Raw genomic sequence first — 17,546 nt, 5'->3', positions numbered from 1 at the left:
AGAGAGAACACACCACACCTGTCACAGACAGTCACCCGGAGGAAACCCACGCAGACACAGAGAGAACACACCACACCCCTCACAGATAGTCACCCGGAGGAAACCCACGCAGACACAGAGAGAACACACCACACCCCTTACAGACAGTCACCTGGAGGAAACCCACACAGACACAGAGAGAACACACCACACTCCTCACAGACTGCCACCTGGAGTTGAACCCACAACTTCCAGGTCCCTGGAGCTGTGTGACTGTGACACTACCTGCACAGTACAACACAAAGGAAAATGAAAAGATCATTAATAGTGTTTTGAGGCAGTAGCTGCGTCTGATTTGAGAGGCTGCATCCTTCGAAGAACGCATTTGTAGACCGATTATGTCACAGCGGCATGACTAGGCTGTCCCATTTCGGAAGCTCCTTCATATGCGGTGTGAAGCCTAATCATACATCCTCGTCCTAATCCCCCTTCCGCTGGTTTCCTGTGGTTGATGTCATTTTTATTACTTTCTGCAAAGTCAAAAGTTTACATACATTTCATTAGTATTTGGTACCATTTCCCTGTATGGCATTTCAACTGTATGACTTGGGTCAAACGTTTTGGATATCCTTCCACAAGCTTCTCACAATAGTTGGTAGGAATTCGGGCCCATTCCTCCTGACAGAACTAGTGTAACTGAGCCGTGTTTGTAGGCCGCCTTGCTCGCACCTGCCTTTTCAGCTTTGCCCATACATTTTCAATAGAGATCAGGGCTTTGTGATGGCCACTCCAAAACTTTGACTTTCTTATACTTAAGACACTTTGTAACCAGTTTGGCGGTATGCTTTGGGTCATTGTCCATTTGGAAGACCCATTTGTGCCCAAGGCTTAACTTCCTGGCTGATGTTGTCTTGAGATGTTGCTTCAGTATTGCCACATAATGTTCTTTCCTCATGATGCCATCTATTTTGTGAAGTGCACCAGTCGCTCCTGCAGCAAAACAACCCCACAACATGATCCTGCCACCCCCGCGTTTCACAGTTGGGATGGTTTTCTCCGGCTTGCAAGCGTCTCCCTTTTTCCTCCAAACGTAATGATGGTCATTATGGCCAGACAGTTCAATATTATTTTCGTCAGACCACAGGACATGTCTCTAAAAATTAAGGTCTTTGTTTCTGTGTGCATTTGCAAATTGTAATCTGGCTTTTTTATGTTTCTTTTGGAGTAATGTCTTCTTCCTGGCAGAGTGGCCTTTCAGCCCATGTTCTCGTTTCACTGTGGATAAAGACACACTCTTACCAGCTTCAGCCAGCATCTTCACAAGGTCTTTTGCTTTTGTTCTTGGGCTGAGATGCACATTTCAGACCAAAGCACGTTCATCTCTGGGACACAGGTACACACAAAAATATAAAATACCTAAAGAGATGGATAGACATACCAGTAATTTAGCTAGAGCTGTATTTTCATGAGCTAATCACACATCTCTGTGTGTAAACAATTGACTTGAGTTCAACTAAACATGTTTATACTTTTATTTGTTAAATAAACTGCCACTATATTTTACATTGCTAAGACATTGGTTAAATTATTAGCAGCTGTTAACTTCATCATACTTGTTTTTTTTTTTTCATGCATAGTGGGGCCATTAATGTTCATTAAATGTGATTGAGAAAAAAATGCTGAACTGTGACAAAGGAGACAAAGAGATGTTTTCACTTGTATCCATTTACTATAATAAGAATTTCGAAATTATGAAGAAAATTCTCTGTAAGGTCCATCACAGCATCCACAAACTAGTCCCCAAAAAGCAAGCCATTGGCAACGGTGGCAAGGAAAAACTCCCTGTCAGGAAGAAGAAACCTTGGGAGGAATGGTAGACGCAGTAAATCTACAGTGGTTTGTAAAAGGCTTCTCACTAAATTTTTCAAAAGTGTCTCACCTCTCTGAATGTAAACTCAACAGGAGCCATTTCATATGAACACACACATGGACATCCAGAACCTGACATGCCTTTTGATCACCTACAAATGGATTTTATTGAATTAACACCACGTCTGAAAAAGAAATATTTGCTTGTGATTGTTGACGTGTTTTTAAATCTTTAACACACATCAGCTAAGTATTTGACATGCCACTACACAAACACTGTGCCTATCACCCTATGAGTGCAGGGGCGGTAGAAAGAGCAAGTGACACAATAAAACAAAAACTGATCAAAGTGTATCAAGAAACAGGGCTAAATCGGGTGGAAGCCCTGCCGCTGGTGTGCATGAGTCTGAGACAAAGAGTGTGGTCCAGGACGAAACTCTTCCCTTTCCAGATAATGTTTGGCCGTCGGCCAAATACAGGATGTGCCCCCAAAAGTGAAACACTGGCCTTGGAAGACGATCACATGCAAAAATACTGTGCAACGTTGTGTTCTGTTTTGTGTGATGTACACAGGAGGGTGAGAGAATCTCTACCAAGCCCAGCAGTTACAGGACACACGGTGAAGCCTGGGGATTGGATCCTGACTAAGGTCTACATGAGGGCGAACTGGAAAGCGGATCGCTGGCAAGGACCGTTCCAGGTGCTCCTGACTACTCACACCGCAGTGAAGGTTGCTGAGAGGGACACGTGGGTCCACATCTCACACTGCAAAAGAGCCCAAGCCCCAGAATTGACACAACAAATTCACCATGGCAGGAAAATGTACATCTTGTTCAACCTCTGCAAGGTGACAGCATTCATCTTCGCCTGCATCGTCCTGACAGCGTCCATCTGGATGACGGTGAAAATATGCAGGGAAGCAAAACCTGAGACTACAGAAAGGTTCATAGACTACAGTCAAAATGTTTACTGGCAATATGCAAACTTCACAGTGAAGACAACTGGTAACGCACATGACACGTACACTGTATGTTCACTAATGCCACATTCCAGCACTGATCCTTTTGAGTCTTCACTTTCTGAAAATACATATGATGAAGTGAATAAAGCTTGGATGGGTTTAGACCAGGGGTCGGCAACCTTTACCACTCAAAGAGCCGTTTGGACCCGTTTCACACAGTAAAGACAACACTGGGAGCCACAAAACCCTTTTGAAATTTTTAATGACATAACACTGCAGATAACAGGGTTTTTGCCTTTGGTCGATGTATAAACAAACTATACTGTGTTACATTCATGAAATCAACGAACGACTGCAGGGAAAATGAAATAACATTTCTGCATGCAACAAAACATTTTAACTCTGAAAAAAAGACGTTGGGTTGGCGACAAAAATATTTTAAATATTAAAATATTTTAGATGTTACAATCACCACATCGCCATAATCTTCATAGAATTACATTTTGAAAATGAACAAACTAAAATAAAATAAATTTTAATTACATTTTAAAAAATAATACTTATTTTCAAAAGCTGAGCCGCATCAAAGGGATCAAAGAGCTGCGGGTTGCCGACCCCTGGTTTAGACACAACTAGTTATAATCTTACCAGCAAATTCATTCAGGAACATTTAAATCCCCATTCTCCATCCATCTTCTTAGCTTTACAAAAAGGTTCCTATAATGAGACAGAAGCCTTTAAAACCACCTCCTTTATCGAAATTGAACAAACAAACATATATATTTTCTTCCTCCTTTAACGTCTGTGTAGTAATACAAGTTTCCTTGTGCAGATTCTAGAGTTTCTGTATGTGTTTAGTGTCCTTAGAGACAAGGGGGGACTGTAATGGAAATGTTTATATGTCTCTGTTAAAGACCGTCTGCTTCTTTTGTCTGTATATTCATTTCTAATCGTCAACAGAACTCACAAACTAATTGTATGTCAGGTCAGTTCGAGGGCAGCTCTTTATCAGAACAAAACATTCTGTCCCTCATCTTGTTTATCAAACTGGGATGTCTCTAAGGACACTAAGCTTGCAGAAACTTAAGAGTGATTATCTTATGGTTATGACGTATACACTACCTTTATAAACTCTCTGTGAAAACATCTTCTTTGTCCACATTCACATAGTGCTCTGTGCTATTGTGTGTTGACCACCTTAAGGTTAATAAACTACTTTCTGATTGCAAATGCTCTGTTAGATTTCAATTCCTAATACTCGTACTTATTTCCTCCACCACCATGAACAGCTTAGAAACACCCTAGTTACCATGACAACTACACAAAAATACCCTAGCAATAAACAAAAGATGCAACAGTAATTGCATACCAACAACTTAGGGTACAAAGGAAGTACTTAGCAACACCCTAAGAATTATTAGAAATACCAACAAAGTTTCTAGAGGCACCCTAGCAATATACACTGCACCTTCCAGAAATCAGGGATAAAACAGAAAGGTGTATTCTCTCTTTTATTTATATATACAACAATGCTTTTATATAACAACAACACATTTCATAAATTACATTATGACATGTAAATCTATTAGGAAACTGTCATTTAAACACTTAAGACAAATTCATGTTTATAGTATTCAGTACTCCTTTTGAAGTGTATTAAGTTAAAAATGCTAAGACTCTGAACATGCATTCAAATTCACAAAACTTTTTAACAACTTAATGTCCGCTCTCTCTCTCAGTTGATTTAAAGGCCAGCTTTCCACCAAGTCCTGTCCAATTCATTTGCATAGCAAGGCCATTGGAGAAAAGTCTCCCCTTCATCCTCCGTACTGCATCTTTTGTAGATGTCCCTCCCATAACAGCAAGCACATTGACCCTAAAATCATAAAATAGTAGTATAAAAAGTACATTGACCATGTTGTCTGGCAGACACGTTTCCTTCCACACCACTCAAACTCTGCAAGTCGTCTGTGTTGCGTCTGACTTGAACTTTAAGGTCCTTCATCTCTTCTGAAATCTCTCTCAGGTGCTGGAGAATGAGTCTGTAGAAATCTTAAAGCCAAAGAAAATACTAGCTACAAAAGTATGTGCAGTACAATTATCATAACACATTCAATGTGGCAATGCCAGCTTTTTACCTCGGGTGTGTACCAAATGAATGAATGAGTTACACTTAAAAACTCTATACAATGTACAAGATTTTAGAGTACTGTATAATTTATACGTCCTCTGGTTCTGTATCAATACTTTCACCAAAATAATAAAAAACACCTCACACTGACATCAGTTGAACAAGTGAAACAGAAAACTTATTTAAAATAGGCAGAACTTTGAAAAACACAAACACTAACGAACCAATGGAAAACACACAAAAACATGAAAAAGAATAATGTAAAACTATATACAAAATTAATCATTTAGGGCCCTCTTCACAGCCTTTCTCATTCTCTCATTTTTGGATTTTTGTGGGCAATGTTTCTTAGTCCAAAGTCTCCTTGGTGACACGCCTGATAATTTTAGTGGTGAAATTGCAGTCTTTTAAGCACCACACGAGGAACCATTTTCCTAAGGGGCTTTTTCCTGCCTTCATTTTTTTCCTCCTGCTGCTCCTCCTTCTCCTCTGCCTCCTGCTGCTCCTCCTCACAGCTTGTCATTTAACTGAGGGAAAAAAAACGGCTATGAGACAGTGTGTAGAATTAGGTTTTCATATTTTTACAAGTAGTGCACCACAGTATGACATACCTCTTCATGCGATGAACCACTTTCTTGGTATTTGATGTTGGCTTCCTCTTCACTTGTTGTCTCTTCTTCCTCACGTCTCTGTCTTTTTCTGGAATTTTCCTGTGCATTTTCCTTTTTGAAAATGACCTATGTTCAGCAGCCTTTTGAACACTCACATTTAGGGCATAATACTTGTTGGCAGTGGCGAGGTCATGACACATGGACTGAGATACTTTTGTTCTTTCCTGTGGTCCCAGGGCATTCCTAGCCTGTAAAGGATGACAATATATCAGGTCATTAGGGGAGAGAAGGGAAAAAAATGTGGTGTTATGATAGTCCTGCTCACACAATGCTTCACTTGCGTAGGTGGCGATGGAGCTGCTTATGTCTGTGAATGTGGGCTTCCCTGGCAGCTTCATCTTTGTCCAAGCCACTTGCATGTATTCATTTAGATTTTTGCAGGAATTCAGAGTTGAAGTTGAGAAGTAGTACTTGGAAGTAACATATCCCATCAGCCTTTGCCTGACTTTTATGTAGTCTGTCATCCACCCAAACTCTTTAGCTGTGAGGAGGAGCTGGGCGACACCAAACTCTTCGCTTGTTTTGTGCGTCTCAACCTGTTCAAATTGTAAGAGAGCAAATAAAGAACACATAACACATGTGCTGAGGAAGTAATGACGACGACTTTGTGTCATGTTCAGGTAGCACTACATCCTCCACTTTTAAGTTCTGGTTCTCCTTTGCCTGATAATCTTGGGCTATGTACATAATTATAATCTAGGGGGGTGGCTTCATTTAGTGCTGAATATTCATTTGGTCTAACCCATGTTTCTATGAGAAAGAAAACGTTGAATTTATGATCACTTATGATATAATTTACAATGACTGCTTTTGAGTTTAGTGATCTTATGTTGAGTAACCCTGCTGTAGGCTTCAGCGCCACGCCGCATTGGGATGGGACCAGAACAGATTACGGCATCAGACATCGTCTGGGCCAGTTTAATCACCTCTCTAATATTACCCTTAGTTACCTCAGACTGCCGCAGACGAATATCATTGGCCCCTACATGAATGACTATCCTCGAACATCTCCTATTAGCTATCAGTCTAAGGTTGCCACTAATATCCGGCGCTCTGGCTCCCGATAAACAGCTAACTGTTACTGCCGGCACCCCTAGAGGAGTAGCTAATTTCACGTGTTGAACAATAGAGTCTCGTATAACCAGAGCACTCTTAACAGGCTCCTCAGCAGGTGCTTCACTGAGCGGGGCAAACCTGTTTGACATGCGAATCTGAGGAGCATGGTGTCCCGGTGGGCTAGCTTTGGCCATAGTTAGAATCAGCCTTAGCTTTCCAGCTATGTTGCAGAGACGTCACCCATTCACCCTGCAGTGAGGGCTCTAACGCCGGATTCGAGGGGGTGCTAACTCTCCCTAAAGCACCCGGAGTTGCTAACACTGAATCTCGCTGTTTATCCCTTGATAATAATAAGCTCCGGATGCGCACTTCTAGCTGGTCCACTTTATCCACCAGAGAGCTAATTAGCTGACCTTTAGCACAAACACATCCACTATCATTATCACTAGAGGTGGAAAAGGGAGTTAAACTAAACATGCCACACTCTGAGCAGGCAAAGCAGCCAGTAGTAGCCATGGTATTGCAGGTACTTACTACTTTTGGTTGATTTTAGGAACTTACACCAGAAACGTTACTCCAGGGGCCGGTGGCAGTTTTAGTGCCTCTGTAATAAAGTTTCCTGTGGAGACAATCTATAAAATAGATCTATGGATGGTTAGTAAGTTGTAAAAACAGAATAAGTACAGAAATAAGAGTAGAAACAAGTAACAGGAAAGACAGAACGATCAAAACAGCTTCTTCGAAACCGGTCCAGGAACTATCAAAACTGGGTTGCCAGATCCTCAGAGATCCCCTTAATTTATTTATCCCTTTATTTAAACAAATTACACTTTCTAAAAACAAAAACACATAACAAATATGCTGAGGAACTAATGGCGATGGTAGGAAATTAAAGAAAATGCTTACATTTTATGAGCTACAAATCTTTCTTTGTGTCATGTTTAGCTAGCACTACCTCCTCCACTTTTAAGTTCTGGTACAGCCCTGTCCTGTGTCCATAAATATAGGACAGGTAGGCCACTAAATAACCATAAAACATCTGCTGCAGCTTGATTGAGCGTTTTTCAGTAAGAATCTCTGTGAACAAAAAGAGCAAACGATGAAAATTTGCATCGCCAGTGTGGAAAAGTGCATTAAGCTGGTTAATTAAAGCACCATTACCAAGAATATGCGGAATCTCTTTCTTGGCTTCTTCTTTGCACTTTAAAAGTGTAGCCTTGGAGATGATTTTGAAGTCTTTTTGGTTCTTCACCTTAATTTGGTGGACCACCACGGGTCGTCTCTGTTTTCTTATAATGCCTTTTATCTCCCTTGTGATGTTTATAAGGGAGACTCTTTTGAGGCGGCACATGGGAGCCTCCAGGACAGATGGCGGAGCTCTCCACCCCTCTCCAAGCTAAAAATCCTCAAAGTCCGGCCGTTTTCACTTCCGTTCTGCCCTCGCGCACCAGGTGGAGGGGGTCCCGGATCCAATTAATTTTAGCGCAGTTCTGATAGATTGGAAGTGTGATCCCACAAACCATATATTTGATTTGACTTAAATAGATTGTAAGTGGGATCTAGTGGGCCAAACATCCCACTCCCAATATATTCACATTCAATTTCATATATTCCACCAGTTTTATTAGTGATCTCTCTACCAGTTTCATTGGTGATCTCTCCACCAGTTTTATTAGTGATTTCAACTGAACCAGCGGCTCTCCGCCAGTTTTAGTAGTGATCTCTCCACCAGTTTTAGTAGTAATCTCTCCACCAGTTTTAGTAGTGATCTCTCCACCAGTTGTATTAGTGATCTCTCCACCAGTTTTATTAGTGATTTCTTGCCAGTTTTATTAGTGACCTCTCCACCAGTTTTATTAGTGATTTCTTGCCAGTTTTAGTAGTAATCTCTCCACCAGTTTTAGTAGTGATCTCTCCACCAGTTTTAGTAGTGATCTCTCCACCAGTTTTAGTAGTGATTTCTTGCCAGTTTTATTAGTGATCTCAACTGAACCGGCGGCTCTCCGCCAGTTTTATTAATAACGTCCACTGCACCACACCCCTTGTCTCCTCAGTGCAACACAAAATATATCTCTCCGTTCACAACTCTGTAATAATTTAATATTGAATATCTATACAGCAATCAACAATATTGATATAATATTGATTAACAATCTGCGGAGCCTGTAACCTGAAAATATGTCACAGCCTCAGCATTCATCTGGAGAAATTGTATTCATAGATATTTATTAAATATTTTGATTATTAAAAATTATTGTTAAATAATCTATAAATGATATCTTTATGGAAACAAATCTGTCTCATCAAACTTTGAAATATTACCACCTTTGAGTTTGTAGCACTGAGTTTATTTGCACTGAAATTATGCATCTGACTTTTGTTGCTTTTGAATTTAAGCCTTCAGTTTTCCACCTCTGAATATTTTTGCTTCTGAATTATCTACTGAATATAATTGCTCTTGAATTAACTTTTTCAAGAACACTTTTCACTGTTATTATTCAAGGATGAAAAAAAATCAAGCTCAAAAAAATTCAGACAATATATTTTGAAGTTGTTCACATTCGATAGCCCAAATTCAGATTCCAAAATACAAGTTACAAAAAAATTCAGAGAACACATCCAGGATACCAGTGGCGGATGCTGGTCTTTCAAGGAGGGGAAGCTCAATTTCGGCCTACATCATAAAATGTGTCGGTTTATTTATAACGTAAATTCTACCCTCCGTTCCTTTTCAAGAAAATGATCTGCGACCCTGTCGTACCAACAAGGCGTCTTTTCCAGGGACTTGACTAGTGTCCTCTCAATGACCAGCAGAGCTAAGCTACTTAAACGGCCTTGGCCCATGTGAAGTGCGTCCGCCTGTGAGTGATCTGTGACGGTGGAGGGGCTCAGCAGCACCCGCCGGACAGAAACTGCGATAGAAGTCAGAAAGAGTGATAGAAGTCAGTCTCCAAACACAAGCAGCTACAAAAAAACCCAACAGAAATAGAAGCTCGATTTGTCGCTAGTCGTTTTTAACAAAGAAAATGCCGCTAAGAGGATTAAGAAAGTCTCCGGTTCAACTCAGAACAGAAAGAAAATGTAATGCTCCCACAGATCTCTACACCAAAGGATCGCTGATTTGCTCATTTCGCTGTCAATCAAAAAGTGATTCAGCCTCAGACAGATCATCCAATCACCATGCAGAAGCTGAGCGTCCGGGCCAGCCGAGGCCAGCCCACTGCCCCATAGACCCCCAGTGACGCTGAGCGTCCGATGGGCGGGACAAAGCCCAGCATTTATCCAATGACTCGTTTCGCTGCACTTCACTGCTTCACTATTGAACTCTGTGGACTCTCAGCGTCCTCACTGTTTAAAGAACTGTGAAGCTGCGGAAATGATTGAGAGGAAAGCCACGTTTTTACCAGTGATAAGAAGCTGATTCTGAACAAAAGTTGAGCGCGTTGTAGTGCATATTTATTCAATGACATGTACACACAACAGTATATATTTGATCACTTATTTTTTGACATTTTAGGGGAAGCTGAGCTTCACTTGCAGTCTTAGAGCAATCGCCTCTGCGGGACACAAAGGATGAGCAATCGATTCATTAGGATTTCTCTTTCACCTTAAATGGTGCAGTAGTTGCATTCTGTCGCCGCTAGATGGCGAAATACGAACACAACTTCCACACCGTGGAAAAACTACACCTTTAGCTTCCTTCCGCGGATATTATCTCTTTATTTACAAAGTGTCTCAAAAATATGAAAGTCTCACTAAAGACACAATATAACAGACTATTGATGTCCTGAAGATGAAGACATTTTACTGTGGAGATTTTTTTGTAATGGCCCTGTGAACAGAGCATGGGATATGACAGAATCTGTGGAAACATGAACTGTGGGGGATACACGCGTGTGAAAATTAGGACACCCCATGAAACCTTTGTCTTTTTGAACATATTTAAACATATGGACATTTGACCTTCATTTGAACAGCACTAAGAAATGGAGCTTAAACAAATAAAACTGAAGAAATTACTTATAAACATTGGTTGTACAATGTAATTGGCGTTTGGCAGAGAGGATTTTCATGGGTGCAGCCCACACACTCAGCTCTACTGCTCCTCCCACAAATGCATGTTCCTTACAAATGTGGCACCATTGAAAAGAGAAATGTACAGGCCTTTCAACGGTATAAGATTTATTGCCAAGAAACACTGTTACAAGAAATAAATAATCTACAATCACAAATTTCTATATAAATATTTATAATATTAGAAATAACCAGACATTGTGAATACACACACAGACATTCAGTGTTTAAAGAAACTTTATGAATTAAACTCTGCACTTTGGGATATTATATCTGTACTACACCTTCTGTAAAATCAATTTCAGATTCTTGATAATCTGACAATTCAAAAATAAAAATGCCATAGGACATATACCCCAAAGTTCATGTTTCCACATGTTCATCATGTCACTTGCTATGTTCACAGGGCCATGACAAAAATTCCACAAAGACATTTCTTCATATTCTGGATATTATTAGTCTGTTATATTGTGTCTTCAATGGGTCTTTCAGATTTTTGGGACACTTTGAAAATAAAGAGATAATGCCCAATGAATTTAACCATTTGTATCGATCCAAACATCGAAAATACCGATACCAACGCTGGTATTGATCAATACTCATGTAAAAAGATCGACACTCAAGCTTTTTTTCTCTCCCGCTGCTGCGCACGCGGAGTCATTAAAGTGTACTCTCTCTCTCTCTGGGTGTGACTCGTAGCGTAGAGCAGCGCAGAAAAAAGTCACACATGCAGTAAATACTTATTCTACCTGATCTGATCATGTTCTCATCCATATCACAGCTTCCTTGTTTAGAAATACACAGTTCTAGGGATGTTTACAAAACAATAACTTTATTGGTTGTTTTGAAATTATTTTACAACGTTATTTATGGGTCATGACTTATTGATGTTCACTAATGAAGTGATTAAGTTTAACTTAATCCCGCTGATGAAGCTGAGATCACTAATAAAACTGGAGAAAGATCACTATTAAATAATTGTGTGTTGTTATGGTAATGTTTTTCTCATATTTTAAATGCATACCTTTATTTATTTAACACTTAGATCCACGTGAAAATGTATTGAAAGTACTTTGCTAATCATGGACAGTTAAGATAAGGACAGTTATCTGTCCTCATTCCATCGATGGCCTCGTTTTTCAGAGGATATTGAGTTGTGCACGGCCTGTAATCACTTTTTGGAGCGATTATTAATTCTGGAGATCCTTTCGTAAGACCAACATCATATTTGCCTTTGGACCACAGCCAAGGTTCAGTTGCCAATCAGTGATTGTTGAACAAGTTAAAATCAAATTTGACATGTCTTTCCATTGTTTATTTTTTCCCTTTGCTAAGGAAATGTGAGGTACCTCCCCTCGAAACCACTGACTCTGATGTGAGGTTAATTTTACTGCACAGTTCGCCCATTGCTCTCCATCAAATAGAGTGAATACAGAGACTAACTCACTGTCTCTACCTTGGGACACACACATTTGTTCCATATCAACAGGCCAGGTGTCCACACTAGCAGTGCAATGCACTGACATTATCATTAAAAAGGGTAACCATAGGTTTGATTTTTCTAACTGCCATCCCTTCTAAACGCGTGTAGGATTGGATGAAATAAAATAATATAATAAAATAAAATGAGAGATTAATAGATTTATATGGTTATTTTAATCATTATAAAATTAATGACTGAATTTTTCATCCAAATAAGCCTAGTAAAGTGTGAAGAATAAATATCTGTACTTTTCTAGGTTGTTTTGATATCATTTGGTTCCATAACGTTTAATATTTATTTGGTTATTGAATTCATTAAAAATAAACAAAAAACAAATAAATAAATAATAACAATTTTTCACCAAAATTAACCTTAGTGTGTAAGCAATAAAAGTGTGTACATTTGCAAGTTGATGTGACATCATAAGGTACAATAAGGAAAGAGATTAATATTTGGACATTAACATTAAACACTACACATTTATTCTAATTGTGCGACGGTCCCTAACGCTGGAGCTGGGCGCAGGGGCAAAAACAGCGATGATCGGCTGCGTTTCTGCTTTAATCTCAGCAAGTACAGTTTAGTAAATAAAGGTTATGGATGTCGTTTTTTGGTTTTCTTTGTTACATTAGGAATCTGCAACTGTACCGATGAATATACGTTTGATAATTGGCGAAAAAAAAGCGGAATTACGAATGTCGAATATGAACCCAACTTTACCGCAGTGACTGTTTAACACACAGAATGCACTCAGAGGTCTTTCAACAACAAATAACACCGTTAAAACACCTTTAAACCTTAGTGTCTAACTGCGCACCCCCTGACTCCATTTTGTTTTGCTCCCCATATGTAAAAGTCCTAGGCTCAGAGCGAATATCACACTTTGTACTGATTTTATCCAGGTTACTGCATATAAATAAAGTCTTTCGTGCACAGAAAGCACTCAGAGGAACACGGCCTGGTTTGTGTACGTTATCGACAGCGAGAAGTCAGTCGTGTTTTAATCGGGTGTGACGTCAGCTGCCCGGGGGTCCTTGGGAAGGGGAATTAGGACGGGGATGTACAGTTAGGGTCCACACTGGCTTAACTGCAGTCTACACGACGAGCCGTCTCTTACGATTTGTAAAATTAGCTCTCGATACGAGCTTAAAAACATGCCGGCACTGGAGGCTTCCTTCTGCACCTGCAGACCCCCACTGCAAAACTGTCCACAGACGCGAAAATCCTTTTAAAAACACCGCGCCTTCTACGTTTTGTTACTTCCGTGGTTAAACATGTCGAGGCAAAATAGTGAAAAAAAACAAAACAAAATTAAACTCGTTTTCTGAAATAACAACCACTGTGTTCCACGGACCCCGAGAACGCTTCTCATTGGTCGTCACTGTTATGTAGCCGATCAACAGCCGGAGTTAGCTCTCCATCGTTTAGTGCTGCAGCCAATTAGAGGGTCAGTCCCTCCTACAGGGGTTTGTTTTGCTGCAGCAGTAGGTCGTGGTGCCCACCCAAATCTCAAATGCTGCAGCTTCTAGATTATAATCGTCGTTGTAGAAAAGGTGACCGTAGTCAAGTGGAGCTGGAGTGAAATGTGCACGTTCAGCCGTTACCACAATCAGCACTGATCCAAGCCCTGCTACATCACTACAACTCCAGCGTCTGAGCTCATCTTAAAATAAAAGTCCCCTCTAACCAAGTCACATGACAGGACCCATGAGGTCAAATAAAGCAATTCATTAATTAACACAGAACAGCGTGCCGGTCCGAACAAATGAATGTTGTTTATTATATCTGAGTTCAAGATTATTGTAAATTTTGAGTTTTTTTATTTTATTTTACTGAGGTTCACTCTCCGGTTAGTTTTGCAGGACGCAGGGGAAAACGTTGTTTACTAGTTTCCAGATCTCGATCGACCAATCAGACGATGAGTTGCGTGCAGCCAATCAGAAGTCGCCCTGCGTCCACTTATCAGAAAATAGCTCACTCTCTGTCTGCCGGCGCGCGGACGAGCCGTGATGTCACAATGACCCTGGTTCCTGAACTTTACGGAACGTTACTGAACCTTCTAGAGATGAGGAAAAGGAGGAATGTGATTGGTTGCTGGTGGGGAACGGAATGCTATAAAAGCACCCCGCGACACGACTCACTCAGAATCACAAAAGTCGACGATGGAGAAAGGTTGGCTATTGTTGTCTCGCAGAGAGATGCTCAACATCTTTAACCCCTTCACGTTAAGGGGTGCCGTGGCTTTGGCCACTACCGGAGCTCTGATCTATGGTATCAGACGCGGTGGCTTTTCCTGGATCTGGGGAAGAGTAAGTTCAGTGATTTATTGGAGAATTATAGGGTTAACTAGCTCTACTCTGCTTTAGAGAGTGAAATAACCGTTTGAAAGAGCTGCAGTCGGTTTAATGTGATCGTATTACTTTAAATAGAAAGGCCACGAATGTACAAGGAACTGTTTACATCATATATTCATTCCTTCATCACACCTCGGTAAAATTAATAATGGGGCTTTAGTGTCAGTAAAGAGGCCTACTAGTCCTTCGGGAAAATAAGGGCTTTTAAATGAAGAAAAAGCTTCTGTTTTAGGGATAAAATTAAACTTTAAACAGTTTCCTCTTTTAATAAAAGTGTTATTGTGCAGTTAAATAAAGAATGTATATGGAATATAAAAACAATATTTATGTTAATTTTTAAATGTAATAGGATATAAATAACATTGTTATTAAATTGTACTGAGAATTATTACATTTACTGTATTTGGTTTTAATGTTTCATCATATGGATTTAAATGTATATGTTGTTTTTTATGTATTATTATTATTATTATTATTATTATTAATTATTACTGCGACCCTGAACTGGATAATGGGTTAAAGACAATGAATAAATGAGTGTTATTAATTACTATTATTATTAACTGACCCTAATTGGTCCTTTTAATTAACCATTTTCACTAAACTCCTCTTTTTTCCTTCTGAATTTGTAGAAATCACAAAACAATCAGGATGCTTCCCTGAACATGGGGGTAGATGGCTATATCTGTGTTGGCCTGCTGGACAATGAGGCAAACCAGCACAGTTCAGACCACACCCCTCTGAACACCGAGAGTGCCTCAGTAGCTGCATCAACCTCTGGATCCAATGAGGTTGATGACAGCAACGTCAGCTCTGAGCAGCCTGGTACCAGTCTGCGTCCCGCCAGGAGGACTTCCGCTTGGTACGATTTATCAAAAAGAGGCTGCACGACAAAGCCCCTCACAGCCTACGCTCTCGCTACAGGGGTGCACAAACGACAGCTGGAGGCACAGAAATATAGGCCACAAGTGGAGTGTCGTATCGTGGTCATTCATGACCCGGAGTACGAGGAGATGGTGCGGAGGTTTGACGAAACCACATTCATAGGTCGAACCTATCGTGCGAGAGGTCCGAAGATCTTAGAGGCACGGACCTTTATCTTCTTGGATGAAGAGCCTGAGAGCAGCGTCAAGGAGGAGATGCCTTCAACCAGTCAGCAGCAGGACGTTGAAGGCAGTGTCTCAGGTGCTGAAGAGAGCGGGTCATCGGCAGGAGAAGTGGTTCAAGGTAATGGCCACAGTGAGAGCACCAGCACAGAGCAGTGTGCTCCAACTCCTGCCACACAGCCAGGTGAAGAGGACATTGAAGGCAGTGTCTCAGGTGCTGAAGAGAGCGTGTCATCGGCAGGAGTAGTGGTGGCTCAAGTTCTTGACCACCCTGAGAGCACCAGCACAGAGCAGTGTGCTCCAACTCCTGCCACAAACAGCAGACGGTGGAAGATTGGCTCCCGTCTGAGGAAGGCATTGAGAGCCTTCAGTTGCTGCTCTGCCTCCAGAGACAGCAACAGTGAACTTGAACCAGCGGTTCAGGACGAGCCCAATCAGAACCAGGGCTCCAGGACGCCTCGAAGATCTGGAGGGTTCCTGAGGAGGCTGTTCCACAAACGGAGATGAGCAGAGTCCACAGAAGTGTTGGTAAGTTCTGTCAGCTTCTGTTTATAAGCAGAAAAATGAAGGAGGAACATTGCGCAACTGGCGCTGAAAAAAACCTGGTTTGGGAATCCAGAAACACAGTGGACTGACTGAGTGAGTGAATTTTTCCACAGATGAGCGACTGTGATGCCTCGATGATGAACTTCACATCTCTCATTTGATCAGGATGTGGGTAAGATTATAAAAACAGCTTTCCTACATCTTTGTGGGGAACATCGTTGAGGTAAAAAATTCCTTCCAATCTGCTGCACTATTATTATGCCCCCAGACTATTATCATTATTGTACACTTAGTTGGTGGTCATTTAAAATCCGATCTGTAGTTTGATCAGAGGAGGATGGATCCCCTTTGTGAGTCTTGGTTCCTCCCAAGGTTTCTTCCTCCAGGCTCGAGGGAGTTTTTCCTTGCCACTGTCGCCTTCGGCTTGCTCACATTGGGCTTTGATTTAAATGTTGTGTTGTGACACTAACTATGTGAAGCTGATTTGTGACAACTTAAGTTGTAAAAGGGGCAATATAAACAAATTTGATAATCCTCTGCATGAAGCACAGTCGCACAGTGGAGTTCTCCGTGTGGATTTATATATATTTTTATATCCAAATTATATATTTTTATATACAAATTATATATTTTTATATACAGATTATATATTTTTATATACATATATATATATATATATTTTTATATGTTTTATAATAAAAGGTTTTTCTAAAAAATTCAATGTTTGTCTGGTTTTGTACAACTTTGTTTTCTGGATTTTCACTGCTTTACTTTAAACATCTCTGCACAAAATATTTTTAGAAATGATGAAATGGTTAAAGTGGCAGATATTCATCTGAAGTGCTCACTGTAGCACAGTTTAAATTGTATTATGTTATTTTTATGAGGGTGTGTACTGAAGCCCACTGACATCTGTTTTCAGGTGTCTTTAATAAATGATTTTTCTAAGGAGTATCTGTTTATAAAATGCCAGATAAACTTCTCATTTCAAAATGTATGCATTAGTTCATGTAAATATTAGAATATAAGGTAAATAATGGTATTTTATGAATTGTGTCAAAAGTCTGACATGGGCTTTAATGGAGTGTACTAGGCTTAAATGGCCCCTTAGAGATTAATGGTGAAAAAAGACTATCCCTTCCTAAATAAAATATATATTTATGAAATCATTAAAGCTTAAATATATGGTCTAACCATTATATCATTTTGCCCACATACAGAAATATAATATATTCCCATTTTGTTGTGTCCACATTAAAAGAAAGCCCATTTTTAAAGATACTCATCTGTTTAGAACTTACAATGATCTGTAAACT

At 40.1% G+C, this 17,546-nt stretch overlaps 1 protein-coding gene across 1 annotated transcript; it reads left to right on the top strand.

Moving 5' to 3' along the window:
- The first annotated feature begins 14,357 nt into the window (after window positions 1–14,357).
- Window positions 14,358–16,886, top strand: LOC136695578 (uncharacterized). The gene is made up of 3 exons (XM_066669731.1): window positions 14,358–14,533; window positions 15,211–16,212; window positions 16,344–16,886. Exons 1-2 carry the CDS (start codon window positions 14,387–14,389, stop codon window positions 16,189–16,191), a joined length of 1,128 nt encoding a protein of 375 aa, XP_066525828.1. The 5' UTR covers window positions 14,358–14,386; the 3' UTR covers window positions 16,192–16,212; window positions 16,344–16,886.
- The last annotated feature ends 660 nt before the right edge of the window (window positions 16,887–17,546 follow it).

The sequence above is a fragment of the Hoplias malabaricus genome, chromosome 4, assembly GCF_029633855.1.
Source record: "Hoplias malabaricus isolate fHopMal1 chromosome 4, fHopMal1.hap1, whole genome shotgun sequence".
In the NCBI taxonomy this organism is placed as follows: domain Eukaryota; kingdom Metazoa; phylum Chordata; class Actinopteri; order Characiformes; family Erythrinidae; genus Hoplias; species Hoplias malabaricus.
This window is presented reverse-complemented; position numbering and strand designations above follow the sequence as displayed.